This window comes from Puma concolor, chromosome B4 (assembly GCF_028749965.1).
Source record: "Puma concolor isolate L17-30 chromosome B4, mPumCon1.1.hap2, whole genome shotgun sequence".
NCBI classification, from domain to species: domain Eukaryota; kingdom Metazoa; phylum Chordata; class Mammalia; order Carnivora; family Felidae; genus Puma; species Puma concolor.
Genome location: NC_141673.1, coordinates 80,343,706 through 80,361,728, shown reverse-complemented (window position 1 = coordinate 80,361,728; position 18,023 = coordinate 80,343,706). Strand labels below are relative to the sequence as shown.

The 18,023-nt window shown below is 38.8% G+C and overlaps 1 protein-coding gene across 1 annotated transcript in view; it reads right to left on the bottom strand.

Annotated features, from left to right (window-relative positions):
* OVCH1 (ovochymase 1) overlaps positions 1-18,023 on the bottom strand; it is an 83,888-nt gene that overhangs the window by 50,636 nt on the left and 15,229 nt on the right. Inside the window, exons 9-15 of the mRNA XM_086715123.1 lie at positions 14,204-14,337; positions 12,558-12,698; positions 12,324-12,454; positions 11,258-11,351; positions 9,413-9,541; positions 7,281-7,355; positions 6,163-6,343 (exon numbers count right to left, since the gene is read on the bottom strand). Coding sequence (XP_086571249.1) covers positions 6,163-6,343; positions 7,281-7,355; positions 9,413-9,541; positions 11,258-11,351; positions 12,324-12,454; positions 12,558-12,698; positions 14,204-14,337 — 885 coding nt within the window. The remainder of the gene's footprint in view (positions 1-6,162; positions 6,344-7,280; positions 7,356-9,412; positions 9,542-11,257; positions 11,352-12,323; positions 12,455-12,557; positions 12,699-14,203; positions 14,338-18,023) is intronic.

The following is an 18,023-nucleotide window of genomic DNA, read 5'->3' as shown; positions in this document are numbered from 1 at the left end:
GATCTCCTGCCTGGGAAGGTACACCACACCTCCTGATCTACCTGTAGAGTTCTTAATGATGCATCCCGCCCCTTTATTTTGGCAATAAAATGACCTTGGAGCCCCTACCAAATATCACCAAACACTATTTTTAAGTTGAAAAGTTAAAAAGAAAAACTATAGCTTACTTTCATTTCACAGTGATATTAAGAATACATAATGAGATAGCTTCTGGCCTATGTTTTACTGTTAAAAGTAGCCAAACATTATCCTACAGGAATACATCTCAAATTGTTTTCTTTTAGCAAATCGCCAGAATTAATGGAACAGAGGTTAAAAAATTTATCAGTTCACAAAACAGGTAAAACTCACCTATGGCACCTATGGGATTATTTTGGGGAGATGATGATTGGAAGAAACATAGGGAGCTGCTGGGTGTTGGCAATATTTTGTCTTATGATGTGGGTACTAGTCACGTGGGTGCTCACTTTGTGAAAATTCCTCTAACTATAAACTTGACATTTGCACCCTTTTGGTATATTTCAAAAGGATGTTTTAAAAAAGTTTAAATCAATATCCATTAATCTGCCACATCAAGATTTTCAGCTGAAGAAATATGTGAGGAAAGAGTCCCTCAATTGTCACAAATATTATCACTTCAGCTTGGAGATTCTTTAATTTTCCAAAATTTACTTTTTTACTTAGGAAATGCAAGGTTATTGAAATTATTTTTTCAATACGCTTTTTTCAAAGGAAAAGTTTCTTCATATACATGGGCATCTTCTGTCTAGTCTTAACCATGTTCATTTCAATTCCTTGCATGATGAGTCTGACTTATTCATGTGTTTCAATATGACTTATTAAAGGAGCCTACTCAGGTAAAGTGCTTGGCAAATACCTTCCAGATGGTAATGATTCCATAATGGTAGCCATTATCAGTGTTATTATCTGCCATGCACTCTAACTGAAGGATTAAACTTTATTTTCAAAGTCACCCTCTAAATTATTACTTGATAGTAAAGAAACTTATTTTCTAAAGCCACTCTACTTCTTTAGATAGAGGATAGCGTGCACAAAGGAATGAAATTATAAAAATCATGGTATAGTTGATAATGTAGATCACAACTTCTAGTGAAGTTTTATGTGCACAGTCATCAAATTTCCTTTAATTTGGTAGAACACTGTATAAAAAAATTGTTATGACAAAACAACATACATGTTATGAGGGAACAGAGTCTGAGTTTTTCCAACAGTAGGATAATAGCTCTAAGTAGCAACTGATGGATTTCTCCATCCTATCTCCCCCCTTGCTCACAATCAAATTTCATTTCTTATATCCTTAGGGTCTTAGCCCCAATCCAACAATGGGACATATGCCACTACTGCTTTGGGAGAAGAAATAATTACTGCTGAATTACAGAAAAAAAAAGTGGCTGAAACTGAAAAAATTTAGGTCTTTAAGAAAAATTTAGTCTTTAAGACTGAAAGATTCCAATGTAGAACTGCAAAGTGAATTTAGTTCCCTACAGTAAAACTCCCAAATGAGCACAAAGACCAGTGTGAAGTCAGCAAAAGAAAAATACCAGTTTTCCCTAACTGTGGAACATTACCTGGGAACTTCTTACAAACACAAATGTTGAGGCCGCACACCAGACTTATAGATTCAGCAACCCTCCAGGTGATTCTGGTTTATGCTAAAGTTTGAGAACTAATAAACTAATATTAAGAGCAACCAGTGCCAGCGAAGCCATGGGAGGTGGTCCAGCGTTGCTGTTTTCCTTAATGTCTTTGGAGTGCTACCCAACACTGTGAAATAGGCTGGCACCTAGTGCCCTTCAGCAAAAATGATGTCTACTTCAGCTCCCACACTTTGCAGATCTCCCCAGCTGGCTTATCCCCCGTGGTAAACTTCCCTTATCAATGGATTTGGATATGTGGAAGCCCCCTTCAACAGAGGATGGGGCCCTGGGTGTCTACCAAGTCAATGAAGATGATCCGGGAGAAACAAGTCCATGAAGGAATCCACTGCAGAGTTCCCACGAAGGCAGAGTATGAGTGGAACATACCAATTTTGTTACTCTAGCCTATCAAACACTTCTGGTGTAAAGAGCCATATACTCCAAGGAATAGCTTCAAAAAGACATTTCTCTGGCGAAATAAGTCAGGCAACTATGAAGAGTTAAAGAAAAAATGAGGCACACAGACATTTTCTGTATCATTATAAATATAAGGCACAATGTTTTGTGCAAAAAATAATATATATGGTATATACAAATACTATAAAATAGACCGTGTGCTTAAATATTAGTGGGAAATCATGGGAATGCAAGCTGGTGCAGCCACTCTGGAAAACAGTATGGAGGTTCCTCAAAAAATTAAAACTATAACTACCCTATGGCCCAGAAATTGCACTACTAGGTATTTATCCAAGGGATACAAGTGTGCTGTTTCGTAGAGACACATGCACCCTCATGTTTATAGCAGCACTATCGAAATGTTTATATCAACATGTTTATAGCAGCACTATCGAAAGTATGGAAAGACCCCAAATGTCCATCGATGGATGAATGGATAAAAAAGAGGTGGTATATAAATACAATGGAGTATTACTCAACAATCAGAAAGAATGAAATCTTGCCATTTGCAACTACATGGATGGAACTGGAGGGTATTATGCTAAGTGAAATTAGAGAAAGACAAATATCATATGACTTCACTCATATAAGGACTTTAGGAGACAAAACAGATGAACATAAGGGAAGAGAAACAAAAATAATATAAAAACAGGGAGGGGGACAAAGCATAAGAGACTCATAAATATGGAGAACAAACAGAGGGTTACTGGAGGGGGTGTCGGAGTGGGGGATGGGCTAAATGGGTAAGGGGCATTAAAGAATCTACTCCTGAAATCATTGTTGCACTATATGCTAACTAATTTGGATGTAAATTAAACAAAAAATAAATCAGATTAAAAAAATAAATATTAGTGGGAAATCAGATAATTAAAACATTGTTAGTATTGATCACTTCTAAAGAGGAGGAATGGATTCATGAAATGGAGACAGTATTTAGATTTTACTTGATAACTTTCTTTAAGTGCCTTTATCCACAAGCATTACTATTATAAAAATCCTTTTTTTTTTTTTTTTAAGAAATCAAGAAATCACCAATGAAATTGCATACAAATTCCTTTTGTGGTCAACTTTAGTGGTTCACAAACATTTACAGCTGACTGTGTTTATTAATCTCAAATGACTCATCAATTTGAATATCCCCTTTGTGAAGAATGGTCTTGCTATTGTCTGTATCTTGCTGCAAGGTGTCTGGTTAATCACATAAATTCCCAGAACAGACTACACTAGTTGACAAGGGAATCTGCCAAAACGTCATCTGTGCCTCGAGCTTCAATACTAATATTTGTCTTTTCTAAGACATTAATTGTTACTAATTAATCAGCTACTATTGAGGCTTCTTTTCCATGATACATAAAAATGAATTCTGATAGAGTTACTTAAAATGGGCATTTCCGGGGCGCCTGGGTGGTGCAGTCGGTTAAGCGTCCGACTTCAGCCAGGTCACGATCTCGCGGTCCGTGAGTTCGAGCCCCGCGTCGGGCTCTGGGCGGATGGCTCAGAGCCTGGAGCCTGTTTCCGATTCTGTGTCTCCCTCTCTCTCTGCCCCTCCCCCGTTCATGCTCTGTCTCTCTCTGTCCCAAAAATAAATAAACGTTGAAAAAAAAAAAAAAATGGGCATTTCCAAGGGAGGGAAAGCCTAGAATGAATGGTATTGGACTGAGTTGGAAACATCCACATGAAGTCATGTTTAGCTTAATATAGATACAGAAAGATAGCTATATTTACAGAATGGATTAGTAACCATAGCTATATTTCCCAGCTCTGTCAGCTGAGAGGACCTAGTGCAATAACACCCTAGTAGCAACTAGTACACGCACCACTTAGACCTTGATTTCTCATACCATTCTCCAATAAAGTAGAACAGGGCTCACTGGAGAAATGACTGGTTCTAGGACTGAGGAGGGAATTCATCAGATAAACCTGGAGCATTTTGTAGTGTCACAAATGGACAGGGGCATGTCAAAAAGATAAGAGGTGACCCTGAAAGAGCTGACACTGGTCAAAGCTGGAACAATTTGAGCAACAAAATAGATATGTAGTATTTTAATGTTATTTTTTTTTTTAGAGAGAGCATGAGAAGGGGAGGAGGGGTAGAGAGAGAGGGAGACACAGAATCTGAAGCAGGCACCAGGCTCCAAGCTTTCAGCATAGAGCCCGATGTGGGGCTCACACTCACAAATGGAGAGATCATGACCTGAGCTGAAGTCGGATGCTTAACCAACTGAGCCGTCCAGGTGCCCCTGTAGTATTTTCAAATAAATATCCCTGAATCCATACCGATATAAATACATTGTTTAACAAATAAATCAGGAAGAATAGACATATCTCCCATACAGAAAAATTTCAAACAATTTATGTAGACACTTTCCACTCAGGAGGTGAAGCTTAATACCCAATGCCTCAAGTGGCATATGACTTCTGTAGTTTTCCTCTTCCAAAACCATAATCTCAGTAAAACCATGAGGAAATAGCAGATAAATTCAAATTGAGGGACCTTCTACAAAATAACAGATGAGTACTCCCCCAAACTGGGAAGGTCATCAAAAACCAGGAAAGTCTGTGATACTTAGAGCCAAGAGTAGCCTTACGTGACATGCCGACTAAATGTAATGTGGTATCCTGAATGGCAAAGGGAACTGCAACCACAAACACCTTGAGACAGAGGAAATGCAGCATGTTTGAGGAACGGGGCTGGCCCATTATGAGCAAGCAGGGTCAAGTTTGGGTCAGATAGACAGATAGGAAGTGGTTCTTCATTATGGCTGTACATTGGGATCATGAGAGGGTTTTTTTTTAAGTTTATTTATTTTGAGAGAAAGAGAAAAAGTGCATGAGCAGGGAGAGGGGCAGAAAGAGAGAGAGAGAGAGAGAGAGAGAGAGAGAGAGAGAGAGAGAGAATCCCAAGCAGGCTATTGCACTGTCAGCACAGGGCCTGATGCAGGGCTTGAATCCATGAACCATGAGATCATGACCTGAGCTGAAATCAAGAGTCAGATGCTCAACCTACTGAGTCACCCATCTGAGGAGTTTAAATAAAAAATAAAAAATTAAAAAAAAAAAAAAAAAAACTACCCATGTCTAGAAGTCACCAACAAGTGACTTTAGTTTGGAAGGAAAATGAATTAATTACAGTTATACAAAGGCACCTAGCTTATCTATATACCATTAAGATAAGAGCAATTCACAGTAAAATAGAAACTACAATTCTTTTACATTATCAAAACCAAGAAAAACCAAACAATGTACTAGTTTTAGGGATTCACAGATGTTAAAATTAAAAAAAAACCCATCAGTATCATAAATACAAAATTTAGCATAGTGTCTTCCTCTTGGCAGGGGTCCTAGGGGGTCTTAAGAAGTGTAAAGAGTCTTCCTAAACTGGGTGGCAAGGACACATATGTACATTTACTATTCTTTAGACCACATATGTGTCATGTGAAGTTTTTCATATCATGGCATAATTCACAATTTAAAAACCCTGAAAATGTTAAGCAAAATTTTAGTTCATTGGTAGTCCAGTGACCAACGTGGTAGATTATCCTACTGTGCTCTCCACTATTTGGACCATATTTTAAGAAAAACAACACTAAATCAATCCAGAGGAAGTTGTACCACATGGCAAGGTATCTGGAATTACTGACAAACAACAGAATGATGAGCCCTAGCTTAAAGATGAAATTAAGGGGCAATGTGAGAGAGATCTTCAAGTATAGGGAACACTGTTATGTGAAAGAAGAAGCAGACTAAGTTTTTGTTTTCGAGAGCTCCAGTAAATTTAGACGAATAGGTTTCTGCTAAAGAGAAACAGACGTGTGCTCAACATAATAATCAGAGATTGCCATAAATGAGATGAGCAATTTCAAGATTTGATCAACATTTTCCTCACTGATATTGTTTAAGTAGAGGAAACGGCTGTATAGAAAGTCGTTGAAAGATTCCTGCTTTAGAATTAGCCTGGATGACTTTATTCAATAATTATACTTCTACCCTAGGCATGGCCATAAATACATGCTAAGTACGTTATTAAAATATCATCAGTTTCACTCACGATTGCACACAATGGGCTGCAGTGAGAATCCAGGTTGGGTTGAGGATGGCACCTCCACACTGGTGACTGCCTTGAAACCTCACACCCACCTGCCATGGCCAACAGTGGGGACAGGCTTCCTCCCCCACTACAGTTCTTCTGGAAAGCCACTGGAGACTAAATGGAGGGATGCCACAGATACCTATAGCAGAGAGGATGAAATTAATGACCTATCCAACTGAAATAAGAAAGAACATACACCTCCTCCAATAGCTGATGGTAGTAATTTCCAAATATCAGATGAGCTTTATAGAGATATCAACTCCCTAACATCCACCTCTGAGGAATCTGATTTTAAAAGCTTGCCTTGGTAACTCTGCTAAGCAATTAGGTTTTTGGTTACTGGCCTACAGAGTAATATTTACTCATTCATTCAATAAATAATTTTAGTGGTTGGTACTGCCAGGCAATGTTCTCGATAGTGATGTTTTAGGTGTCGCTGATCTATCAGTGAATAGAATAGACAAAAGTCTTGGCTGTCATGGAACTTACATTCTACTGGGATGGGTTATTTTTGTTGTTGTTGTTGTTGTTGTTAACCGAGCATATAAAGTTCTTCATACATATCCTTGTTTCTTCTCTCTCTCGTGGCATTTTCTCCTATTACAGCTCCCTGTACAACTTCCTATCATAGCCCATCTAGGCCATATTGAATACATGCATATAGAACAATGAAAGATCATAATTTTTGACCAGATACTTCAGATTACAAGTAAGTTCAAAGTTGCCAGTGTGTGCTAAAATGAAACAAAACAAAAAACTTTGTTTTCTCCCTTTGCCTCAAAATGCATAATCATATATTAAATATGGATTCTAGGAAGATATTTTAAATATCAAGTTTGCACAGGTGCAAATGAGGACAAAGAATTACTCTCTGCACCCTTTTCTTCTAATCATAAAGCTTATTTCTTCTTCCCTCTATTTATATGTGTATATGCAAACCCAAACAAAATTCTGGAAGTTTCATGGACCTAAATATAAAACTCATTCTTCTTCATTGTAGAGTTATATAAATGTAAAATGAGGCTTTCCAAAGAAGAAAGATTAAACAGGTAGTAACTACGTGACCATCAACTCACCATATGGAATAAGTTTTGCAGAAGATACAAGATTGGTTTGGGGAGGTGATGTTGATCCAACTTGGTTTGAAGAGTCTACAGAGAAAACATTTTTTTAATTGAAAATATTTAAAGTCGTGTACACTAGCTGACCCTGCTTGCTTACCTGGTCAATCATAAAACCACTCTAATGTTGATTTCACTACTGCAATCTTTCCAGTGCTAAATGCCAGATCCCATAGATGTGATTGGTTATATTTTTCTTAAATTCCTAGTGTATCTGACCCTTTTAAGCATTTCTTCCTTCTTTGGCTCCATTAAATTACTCTCTTGATTTTCTCAAAAAATCTACGACCATCTCTTCTCAATCTCAGTCTTTTTTTCAAGATCCTATCCTCCAGCCTGCAAGATATTCCACAAGGTACAATTCATAACCCTATTACTATTCATTTGCATATATATGACTTCCACATTTCTCTCTTAAGTCTCTTTTCTGAATTCTAGATGTAGAATATGCTAGCTATATTCATCTGGATCTCCCACAAGCTCATACAAATCCACTTGTCTCAAATGAAACCAATTGATTTCAAGAGTCAACACGGTCTTATGTTTCTCTGTATCATTTAGTGGCTCTACCATCCACCTAGCCACTCAAGCCAGAGTCCTCAGAATCATGCTGGAATTTTTCTACTTTATATATCACCTTTGCCACAACATATTTGATCAAGGACTACACCTAAAATAAATTCTTACAATGATTTATTCACTACTCTCCTTGTAAATTCACTAATCTCTGCCTAATCTTTGTCTCTATCTTCCACATTACTACCAACGTTTGAGTTCTGGCTCCACCTCTTGGCAGTTATGCATCTTTGGGAAAGCTACTTAACCTCTCTGAACTTTCTTCCTTCATCTGTGAAAAGGAGAGCATTGTATAAACCTCTTAGGTTTGTAAGGAGGAATAAATGTGGTAATGCATGTGAAATGTTTAGTCTATACTTGGTACAAAGCAAGTAATCAACAAATGTTAGCTGGCTATCCTATCACTCTGGTACCTAAAACTGAATGCCCTGAATCCATCATGATACGACTCTTGCCTCTTCTAACATTCCAAAACTTGAACACTGCCAAATTATTTGTAGTTTTTTGTACATCACCCATTCTTTTCCACACTAGGGTCTTTAAGGAATGATATTCCTTCCATCTCAGTAAAGGCTGCTTTATTTTCTAGAATGGCTAGAAAACTATAAATCCTTCAAAACCCTGAAATGTCCCAAAACAGAGACAGTCAATCTCATTTCTGAATTGCATTCTCTAATCTAAATTATCTACTTTTGATATAAGGTGCTTAAAGTGTTTTTTGATCATTGAGTGGATGTAGTTTCTTAGCTTCACCAGAGGTTCTTGTTAAAGCACAGATTCCAGGGCCCCATCACAGATCTACAGAACCTAAATCTTCAGGAGTGGGCACAGGAATCTGCAGTTAAAATTTTTTTAATGTTTATTTAATTTCGAGAGAGAAACAGAGAGTGAGCAGGGGTGGGGCAAAGAGAGAGGGAGACACAGAACCTGAAGAAGGCTCCAGGCTCTGAGCTGTCAGCACAGAGCCCGATGCAGAGCTGGAACCTATGAACTGTGAGATCATGACCTGAGCTGAAGTCAGATGCTCAACCAACTGAGCCACCCAGATGCCCCAGAAATCTGCATGTTTTGGGGCACCTGGGTGGCTCAGTAGGTTGAGCGTCCGATTTTGGTTCAGGTCATGATCTCGCGGTCTGTGAGTTCAAGCCCTGCGCTGGGCTCTGTGTTGATAGCTTAGAGCCTGGAGCCTCCTTTGGATTCTGTGTCTCCCTCTCTCTCTTACCCTCTCCTGCTTACACTCTGCCACTCTCTTTCTCTCATATAAATAAACATTTAAAAAAATGTTTTTTAAAGTAGGCTCCATGCCCATGACCCTGAGATCAAGACCTGAGCTAAGATCAAGAGTCAGATGCATAACCAACTGAGCCACCCAGGAGTCCCAGGAATCTGCATTTATATTTTGTCACCAAGGTGTTTCAAGCACCCTAAATTCAGGTAAACATGCCTAAGTGATCTTCCGTATAACTATTTTCACAAGCAAAAATAATTACTGTGCTAGTGCTTATCCTCACCTGAGAGCAAAAAGGTGAAACTAGCCTTGAAGCCTCGGAAGTTATTTTCACCATCACTTTTAAAATGAATCAGCAGCATATTATGAGGACTGAATATTGGAGTAGGGTTTAAGATCCCACAAAGTTTAGCTGTAAAAGTTTTAGGAAAGTTTGATTTACAGTTACAAAATTTTTTAAGTCAGAAAACAGAGGTAAAACATTATCTAATTTTTTCCCAGCAATTCTGGTTTTCTTCAACTTTGGTTTGTAGGCACACTTTTCCATTGTATGTGGGAGTGAAACACTAGTTTCAAGATAACTATGTGTTGTAATTTTATCTCATAGAAAAACACTCTACAGATAGAGAAAAGACATCTGATTTTTAGCATGCATAGAAATGTCAATTGACTTTTAATGTACACAGTGGGAAGGGGCGAGTTAAAGAAAATCCCAAACTTTGTATCCTCCTTTCAAAGGGAAGTTGGCTATGCTTTATGTAAGTAACACCTGAAAACTGCTTCACTTGAAGCCCACTCTATACAGATCCTATTCAGCTGGATGAGGGGGGATTGTGCCTCCACTCAGCTGCCCTGAATATCCAAACATTCCCAACCCACCTATATTCCTGGGTCTCAGACCCACACTGACATCTAAGGGACAAATAATAGGTATATTAAGGGAGTGGCTGCACAGCTGGAAGAGATAACTTCTTATACTAAGTAAATTGGTAGGTCAAAATGGAAAGTATATTTGAAGTTCTAGTTCCAAAAATTAACTTTTAAGATTCAAGTAGAAACTATAGTTTTGGTTACTTTGGTTACTTTTGGTTACTATACTTTTCAGTTACTTTTTTTGGTTACTTTTTAATACAAAAAGGAATTGAAAAAATTACCTTCAGTAACTGCCAAAAATGTATTCAATGTTACTATTTCCTTTTTCCCTGGGACTTCACATTCACCTTCCAAATATTCTGAAACATTCTCCAAATTTTACATGTTTCTATTAAAAATCTTACTGGTGAGGGGTGCCTGGGTGGTTCAGTCGGTTAAGTGTCTGACTTCAGCTCAGGTCACGATCTCACATCTTGCGGGTTCAAGCCCCACGTTGGGCTCTGTGCTGACAGCTCAGAGCCTGGAACCTGCTTTGGATTCTGTGTCTCCTTCTCTCTCTGCCCTTCCCCCACTTGTATGCTGTCTCTCTCTCTCTCTCTTTCAAAAATAAATAAACATTTAAAAAAAATTTTACTGGTGGGGCAGCATCTGGGTAGCTCAGTCGGTTTAGCATCCAACTTTGGCTCAGGTCATGATCTCATACCTGATCTCAGACCTTGTGGGTTCGAGCCTGGTGTCAGGCTCTGAGCTGACAGCTTGGGATTCTGTGTCTCCCTCTCTCTCTGCCCCTCCCCCGTCTCATGCTCCTTCTCTTTCTCAAAAATGAATAAACATTAAAAAAAATTTTTTTGGGGGCGCCTGGGTGGCGCAGTCGGTTGAGCGTCCGACTTCAGCCAGGTCACGATCTCGCGGTCTGTGAGTTCGAGCCCCGCATCGGGCTCTGGGCTGATGGCTCAGAGCCTGGAGCCTGTTTCCGATTCTGTGTCTCCCTCTCTCTCTGCCCCTCCCCCGTTCATGCTCTGTCTCTCTCTGTCCCAAAAATAAATAAAAAACGTTGAAAAAAAATTTAAAAAAAAAAAAAATTTTTTTTAATCTTCTGGTGAATCCATTGTTGGCTCATCAGTTAAAGCTAAAGTTTTTTGACACGTGAGTTTCCAGAATAAGAAATCCTTATTCTCATTCAACTTTGTGTCACCCAAGGAGGCCAGTCAGTGTTACAACTACTCTTGTTCTTTACAGATGGAATGTTACCCACCTAACTCGTGCTCCTCTTCAGGATCACCATAAATCACAACAGCATCATAAATACAGTTTGGGCTAAATTCAGTGATAAAGTCCTCAAATTCCAACTGTGCAAATTAGAAACATAACCAGAGAAATGGTCAAGGAAGAGAAGAGATGAACTTTAAAAGCTTCCCTCTGAACATGAAAAGGCTGGCAGTTACCCCTCCTATTCTACTGATAGAAGTGTAAGTAATTCCAGCCTCTTTGGAGAGCAATTTGGCAATGACTATGAGGTTTAAATGCACAAATCCTTTGACACAGAAAGTCCACTCCTGGGAATCACATACATCCACATGTGCCCAAATACATGGACACAAGAATGTACTAGCACTGCTGGTAAGGGCAAAGACTGGAAACCCACTAAGTGTATATTATTGGGAACTGACTTAAATTATGGAATATCGGGGCCCCTGGGTGGCTCAGCTGGTTGAGTGTCCGGCTTCAGCTCAGGTCATGATCTCATGCTTTGTGAGTTCGAGCCCCGTGTCGGGCTCTGTGCTGACAGCTCAGAGCCTGGAGCCTGCTTCCAATTCTGTGTCTCCCTGTCTCTCTGCTCCTTCCCCACTTGTGGTCTGTCTCTCTCAAAAATAAACAAACATTAAAAAAATTAAAAAGAAAGAAATTATGGAATATCACACAATGTAATGTATGCAGTTAATGAAAAGTGCTCTGTGGACTCATTTGGAAAGATCTTTGAGATATTTTTAAGGAGAAAAAGCATTGCTAAGCAATGTAAATATATGCATGTTTCTAAATGCTCAGAAGATCTCCCTAGGGACACTCTAGTGTTCACTTGCCATTAGGAGGTATGATGGGTGTTAGATGAGAAGGAGGCCTACTTTTTGATGTATTCTCTTAAACTGCTCAAACTTTTCAAAGCACATTTATAGATCCAGATGTAGGTTGACATATTTATATATGGCAGCAAACTGAAGCTCCTAGTTATAATGGCAGTTTCATAGCCAGGATGAAGCAAGTTCTGCCTAACCAACACAGCTAAGCTCTCAATGAAGTAAAGATCTTCCTTAGCTGCTTACCTTTATAATGTGTTTCTCCGGAGCACGAATGAACCAATGACACTTTACATTCATGGGATACGAGTCAGGATAACTGGCAGAGTGAATCATCCCTTCTTCCACCAATACAGCTACACTCCCACAGCCTGAACCTGTTGAAGTGTCAGGGAAATCCAAAGTGAATGGCCAAAGGCATTCCCTCTTCCTTATCCCCATATCAGATAAAAACATCAGGGAATTAAATATCTGAGATACCAGCTTCTGAGTGCTTCTGAACAGCAGTAAATGTAAGCTCAAAGCTGCTGCCACCGTTTTCTGGATCAGAAACAAATGTAACTGTGGCCTCACTGGTCTCAGTCAGCAATGGTGAAGGCAATTTATCTCCACAGACCTTACCTTAAAAGGAAAAGAAATTGAAATAGCATTACTAAAAATGTCACAAACTTGTTAATTTTTTTCCCTAATACTATGTTCCAGGAACTCTGTGTTCTCAACCCACCAAACTATTTACTGGTTAATTTAATTTTTCCACACTGTCTGTATCTGTGCTTTTTCAAACTCAATCTCACATGTCTAAATTCTACTCATCCTTCAGGGCCTGACTCAAAGTCCAGTTCTCATAAACCGTCCTAAATACCCACTGAAGTAAGAGGTACCTTTTCTGAGTCACCACAGCACATCTCCTGTACCTGTCATTTTCTACTTTATGGTACACGCTTAGATACCTTATCAGACTGCAATTGCATTAGAGCAGAGACTGTTTTTACTCCACATATGTGTAGGACTTGATATGATATCTGGCACATAGTTGATTTTTTAACAAATGATTGGTTGAAAGAATGGTTCCTAGGTAAATTGCAGGCCTGAATGTGAAATCATTTAGTCAATGAATATTATAACCCTTAGCACAATACCTTATCTACAGCACCCTGTCGATTTGCAACAAGCTATTTGTCCTAATCACTGGCCTAGGGAGACCTAGAGACCAAGGTCTATACCAGCTCTAGAGATCTTCTATCAAGATGCTTAACACATAATATTTCAATTAAAGTTATCAATTATGCTTAGTGTATAAGTGGTATTCCACAAATGACCTGAAATGATCTATTGTCATGCGAGAAAAGAACATTATAAAACAATGTGAAGTTCAATGTGTATAGTTATTATGTATAAACGAATATACAGTACCCCAAAATGTTAACAGCATTTATCTCTAGGTGGTAGGATTTTTAATGGTTTACATTTTCTTCCAGTTACTTACCTGTCTTTACCAAATTTGGCAAACAGGCACCCACTTTTGTGATAAAACCAAAAAACAAAATAGATGTTGCCTTGAAAGGAAGTTTCTGATAATTGTGAGATCAATGTCATTCAAAACTGCTACTCTACCGTCCCCCGTTCATGCTCTGTCTCTCTCTGTCCCAAAAATAAATAAATGTTGAAAAAAAAATTAAAAAAAAAAAATGGGGCGCCTGGGTGGCGCAGTCGGTTAAGCGTCCGACTTCAGCCAGGTCACGATCTCGCGGTCCGTGAGTTCGAGCCCCGCGTCGGGCTCTGGGCTGATGGCTCAGAGCCTGGAGCCTGTTTCCGATTCTGTGTCTCCCTCTCTCTCTGCCCGTCCCCCGTTCATGCTCTGTCTCTCTCTGTCCCAAAAATAAATAAATGTTGAAAAAAAAAAAATTTAAAAAAAAAAAAAAAAACTGCTACTCAACCTGAGAAGGGAATAGCTCACTCAACATGCCAGTCATTGGTTCCTCTCTTACCACACACATCTGCCCCTTCAGGAAAGGGACAGCATATAAAGTGTTCTATGGCAGATATCTAACTTCAGGTCCCTTTGCATGTCTTCAGTTGTTCAGGTACTCTAACATGACAAGAAAAAATAAATGTAACATACGTACTAATAAGCACTCCATTGCTTGATTGTAAAGATATATAGCCATGGTCACAACCAACTTGATTTTGTATGTCTAAGCTTGCAAATTTTATCAGGATAATTTTATCTTCTGGTACCATTATTTTCCACATACATAAGCTAGACAGGGGAAGGTGGAGAAAGTATAATAAATGGGACAGTCAAGTGTGACAAATAAGATCTAATATATGGGCTTTAGCTCATAACTTACCAGTAACAAAAATCATAAAGACTATTAGAAGATAATAGGCAATGGAAGTTCCTTATGTAAGAATAATTTGGATAGGCTCAAATTGCTGGCATTTATCCAACAAATAGAGGCATTAATTAGAGAGTGGCCGGAAACCACCCTTTAAATTTCATTCAGTTATAAAATGCTAGGATTCTGATCTGTAAATTGAAAACCCTAAGATTCACCTCTTTGTTCTAACTTATTAGCCTAATTGAAAATTCATAGTTTTCACCCAGAAGTCAAATTATGGGTCATGAATTATGGATTGACCATGCTGCATATGTTAACTCTAACCAGCCACATCCTCCAAGGTCAGCCTGGATCTCAGTCCCTGCAGGTGCAATGTCACCTTCCTAACTCCCAGTAAGGTCAGCTGTGACCTTTTATTAACATCTTTAGAAATATGTCTAAACATTTTGAAAGGAGTCTTACATAATTTAACACATAATCTTTTACTTTTATTTTCCTACACGAATTCGTATTATTAAAGAAAAGAAACCCCAGCAGACCGTAAATACTTAGCATCTTTTGTGCCTCACATTCATTGGGCTGCAAAGCACTCTTACCTGGAATCTAACGTGTCAGAACAAACCTCTTTCTAAAACTTGGCAGTCTTTCCCAACAGACTTAGACCTTTCTTGTTGTTGTGGTTTTTTTACATAATTGTTTTAAGTTTATTTATTTTTGAGAGAGAGAGAGAGAGAGAGAGACAGCATGAGCGGGGGAAGGGCAGAGAGAGAGAGAGAGAGGGAGAGAATCCCAAGCAGGCTCCACACTGCCAGCACAGACCCCAATGCAGGGTTCGAACCCACAAAACCATGAGATCATGACCTGAGCCAAAACCAAGAGTCAGACAACTTAATTGACTGAGCCACCCAGGCACTCCATCAACAGCCTTAGACCTCTTAACAGTATCACTGCCCTCTAAGTAATAAGTGTTCAGGACTGTAGGAGTTATCCAGCTTTTTAATGCCCTGTTTCCAAAAACCAAATGTAACAATTCTTACTAAATATCTTCTTAACCAGAAACTCCCTGCTTCACTTTTTCAAGTCCATCATCTTGAACATCGAGGTCAAAATAGGCTGCTTAAATATTATTAAAATCCCTCTTTAAGTACTTCAATTTATAAAACAATAAGCTGTCTAAAATATTACAAAGCTCACTTTTTTAGGCACTTCAATTGAAAAAGCACTCCACATCTATCATCCTTATTTAGGCTCTTTATGACCCTCTGAAGTGGGCAGGGAGAAATTATTCCCCTTATTCCAAATAAGAAAACTGTCATGATATTAAAAGACTCATCACACCTCACACGTAATAGGAAGTATAGGTTGGGCTTCATGGCTTCAAAGGCAAGTACTTTCTCCTGTTCATCAAATTATTGTCTACCTCAAAATCCCTACCTCAGTGATAGAAAACAGATTTCAAATCATATGCCAACCTGGTTTGTTGTTAGTGACTGCTGTGTTGCAAAGGATTCTGAGGTCTAATCAAGCTAAGTGAGAGAGGATTACCAAAATTAAGCCTTGATTTACCTATTCAAATGTTTATTGAGCATTATTATATGCCAGGCACTGTTCTAGGCTCTTAGAAATGCAATGTCTCCCACAGGCATGGAAGGGGAGAGATGACCTGAGTGTCCTTTATCTGCCAGGTCTCAGAATCTAGGTACCACCCAGCAGAATAAAGATAGGCTTGGAGGAACTATGTAACTCCTTGCTCCTTCTTCACATTATTTGTTTCTATCTTAACATTAGTTAATTAACTCCATCTTTAATTAATCCTTCTACCATTCTCAAGGCTGCTTAGCATAATGGAGAAATCACGAAGATGGAGATTGATTCCGTATCGCATTACATTTCTAAGGCACATGTTTTTTCCTCCACATTGGAACATTCCAGAATCAGAAGGTTCTTACAGTATAGTCTTACAATTAATTCTTTTAGACTTAGATGGACACAGTTCTTGCAGAGAGGAATGATCTCTGGCCAGTCACCCAGGTGCACTATCAACTGCATGCTACTTACGTTATTTTCAGGTGTTTCAGACTATACAGGTGGTGGGAATTTTAGACTACATACCTGCATAAGTATTAGCTTGTGATTCAAAATCTCAGAGAAGATTTTTACCCCTCTCTACACCAGTGTCAAGGTAGGGGCATGTAGCTTTCCACGTGGGTGGGCGTGTGCCTGGTTTAGCCTTACACTGAACATACAGCTTTTGGTGTCCCATCTTTATTTGAAATCTCCTGATCTGGGGTATTTTTTATTTCTTTGTTGAGTACATAAAATAACAATTTTACAACCAGTTTGTTTTAGATTTGCTGAACTACAGTATCAATTCATGCTAATACTGAGTTGTAAAGTTGCTGAAAGTCTTCCCATTAATCTCTGGTTGATTCATTTTAGTCCTTACATGCTATTAAGTATCTTAACTATTTAATCTCAACTTCATCCTCTAAACTTGAAGCAGCTAAAACCTTACAATTACTAAGAAGACATCTAGTGTAAATTCATTTAACCTTCTTATAGGTAACCTGAATTTTGTTGTTGTTGCTTTCTCAGGAAAGTGATTATTCTTTTTTCCAAAGCTAAATCTTCTTTAACTGTTGTGTTCTCATGAAACATCCTTCATGTATTTATACATTTCTCTTGACTCATCTTACTCTTTCTTCTGCTCATAAGCACAGTTAAGCCTAACCCACCCACCCCAACACAACAACAACAACAAAAAAACCCTGCTTCTCTTGAAACCTGTCCTACTATCCAAAGCCACTGTCCTGTCTTCCTCTTTCCCTTCACTGTTAACTGTCTCCTCATCTGAAACAAGGGCAGCAAACCCTCACTCCCATGCCTCCTACAGGTCAAAAACCCTCATGTTAATTATAAGGCTCTCTCTCTCTCTCTCTTACAACCCACATTTTCAACTCACTATCAAATCCTGTGGTTCTATCACTTTTCACCTCCTCTACTATTGCAAACCTGGTCCCAAGCCATCATGCTTACCTGGATTATTGGTGTCGATACCAATGACACTAACAGGGCTCAGCTCTTGGTCTTTCCCTTCCAGAGTCTATTTTCTTTTCTTTTTTTTTTTAAGTTTATTTATTTATTTAGAGAGCATGCGTGCACAAGCAGGGGAGAGGCAGAGAGACAGGGAGAGAATTCCAAGCAGAATCTGTAGGGCCATTGCAGAACCCAATGCAGGATTTGAACTCATGAACCATGAGATCATGCCCTGAGCTGAAATCAAGAGTTGGACGCTCAACTGACCGAGCCATGCAGGTGCCCCTATGGTCTATTTTCAATGAAACAACCAAAGTGATCCTTTTTAAGTGTGTCAGATCATGTTCCTTGTCTGCTCTAAGTCCTCCAATGACAATACATCTTGTAGTAAAATTCAAAAAAGTCCTTCTTATGTCTTCTAAGTCTGACCACGCTAACCATGACCATTTCCACCCATCACTTAGCTCTAGTGCTTTGATTCTACTGTTCCCCAGATATACCAAAAATTTTCCTGCCTCACATATGCCATTCCTTCTGCAAAGAATGTTCCTTCCCAAGATGACCATAT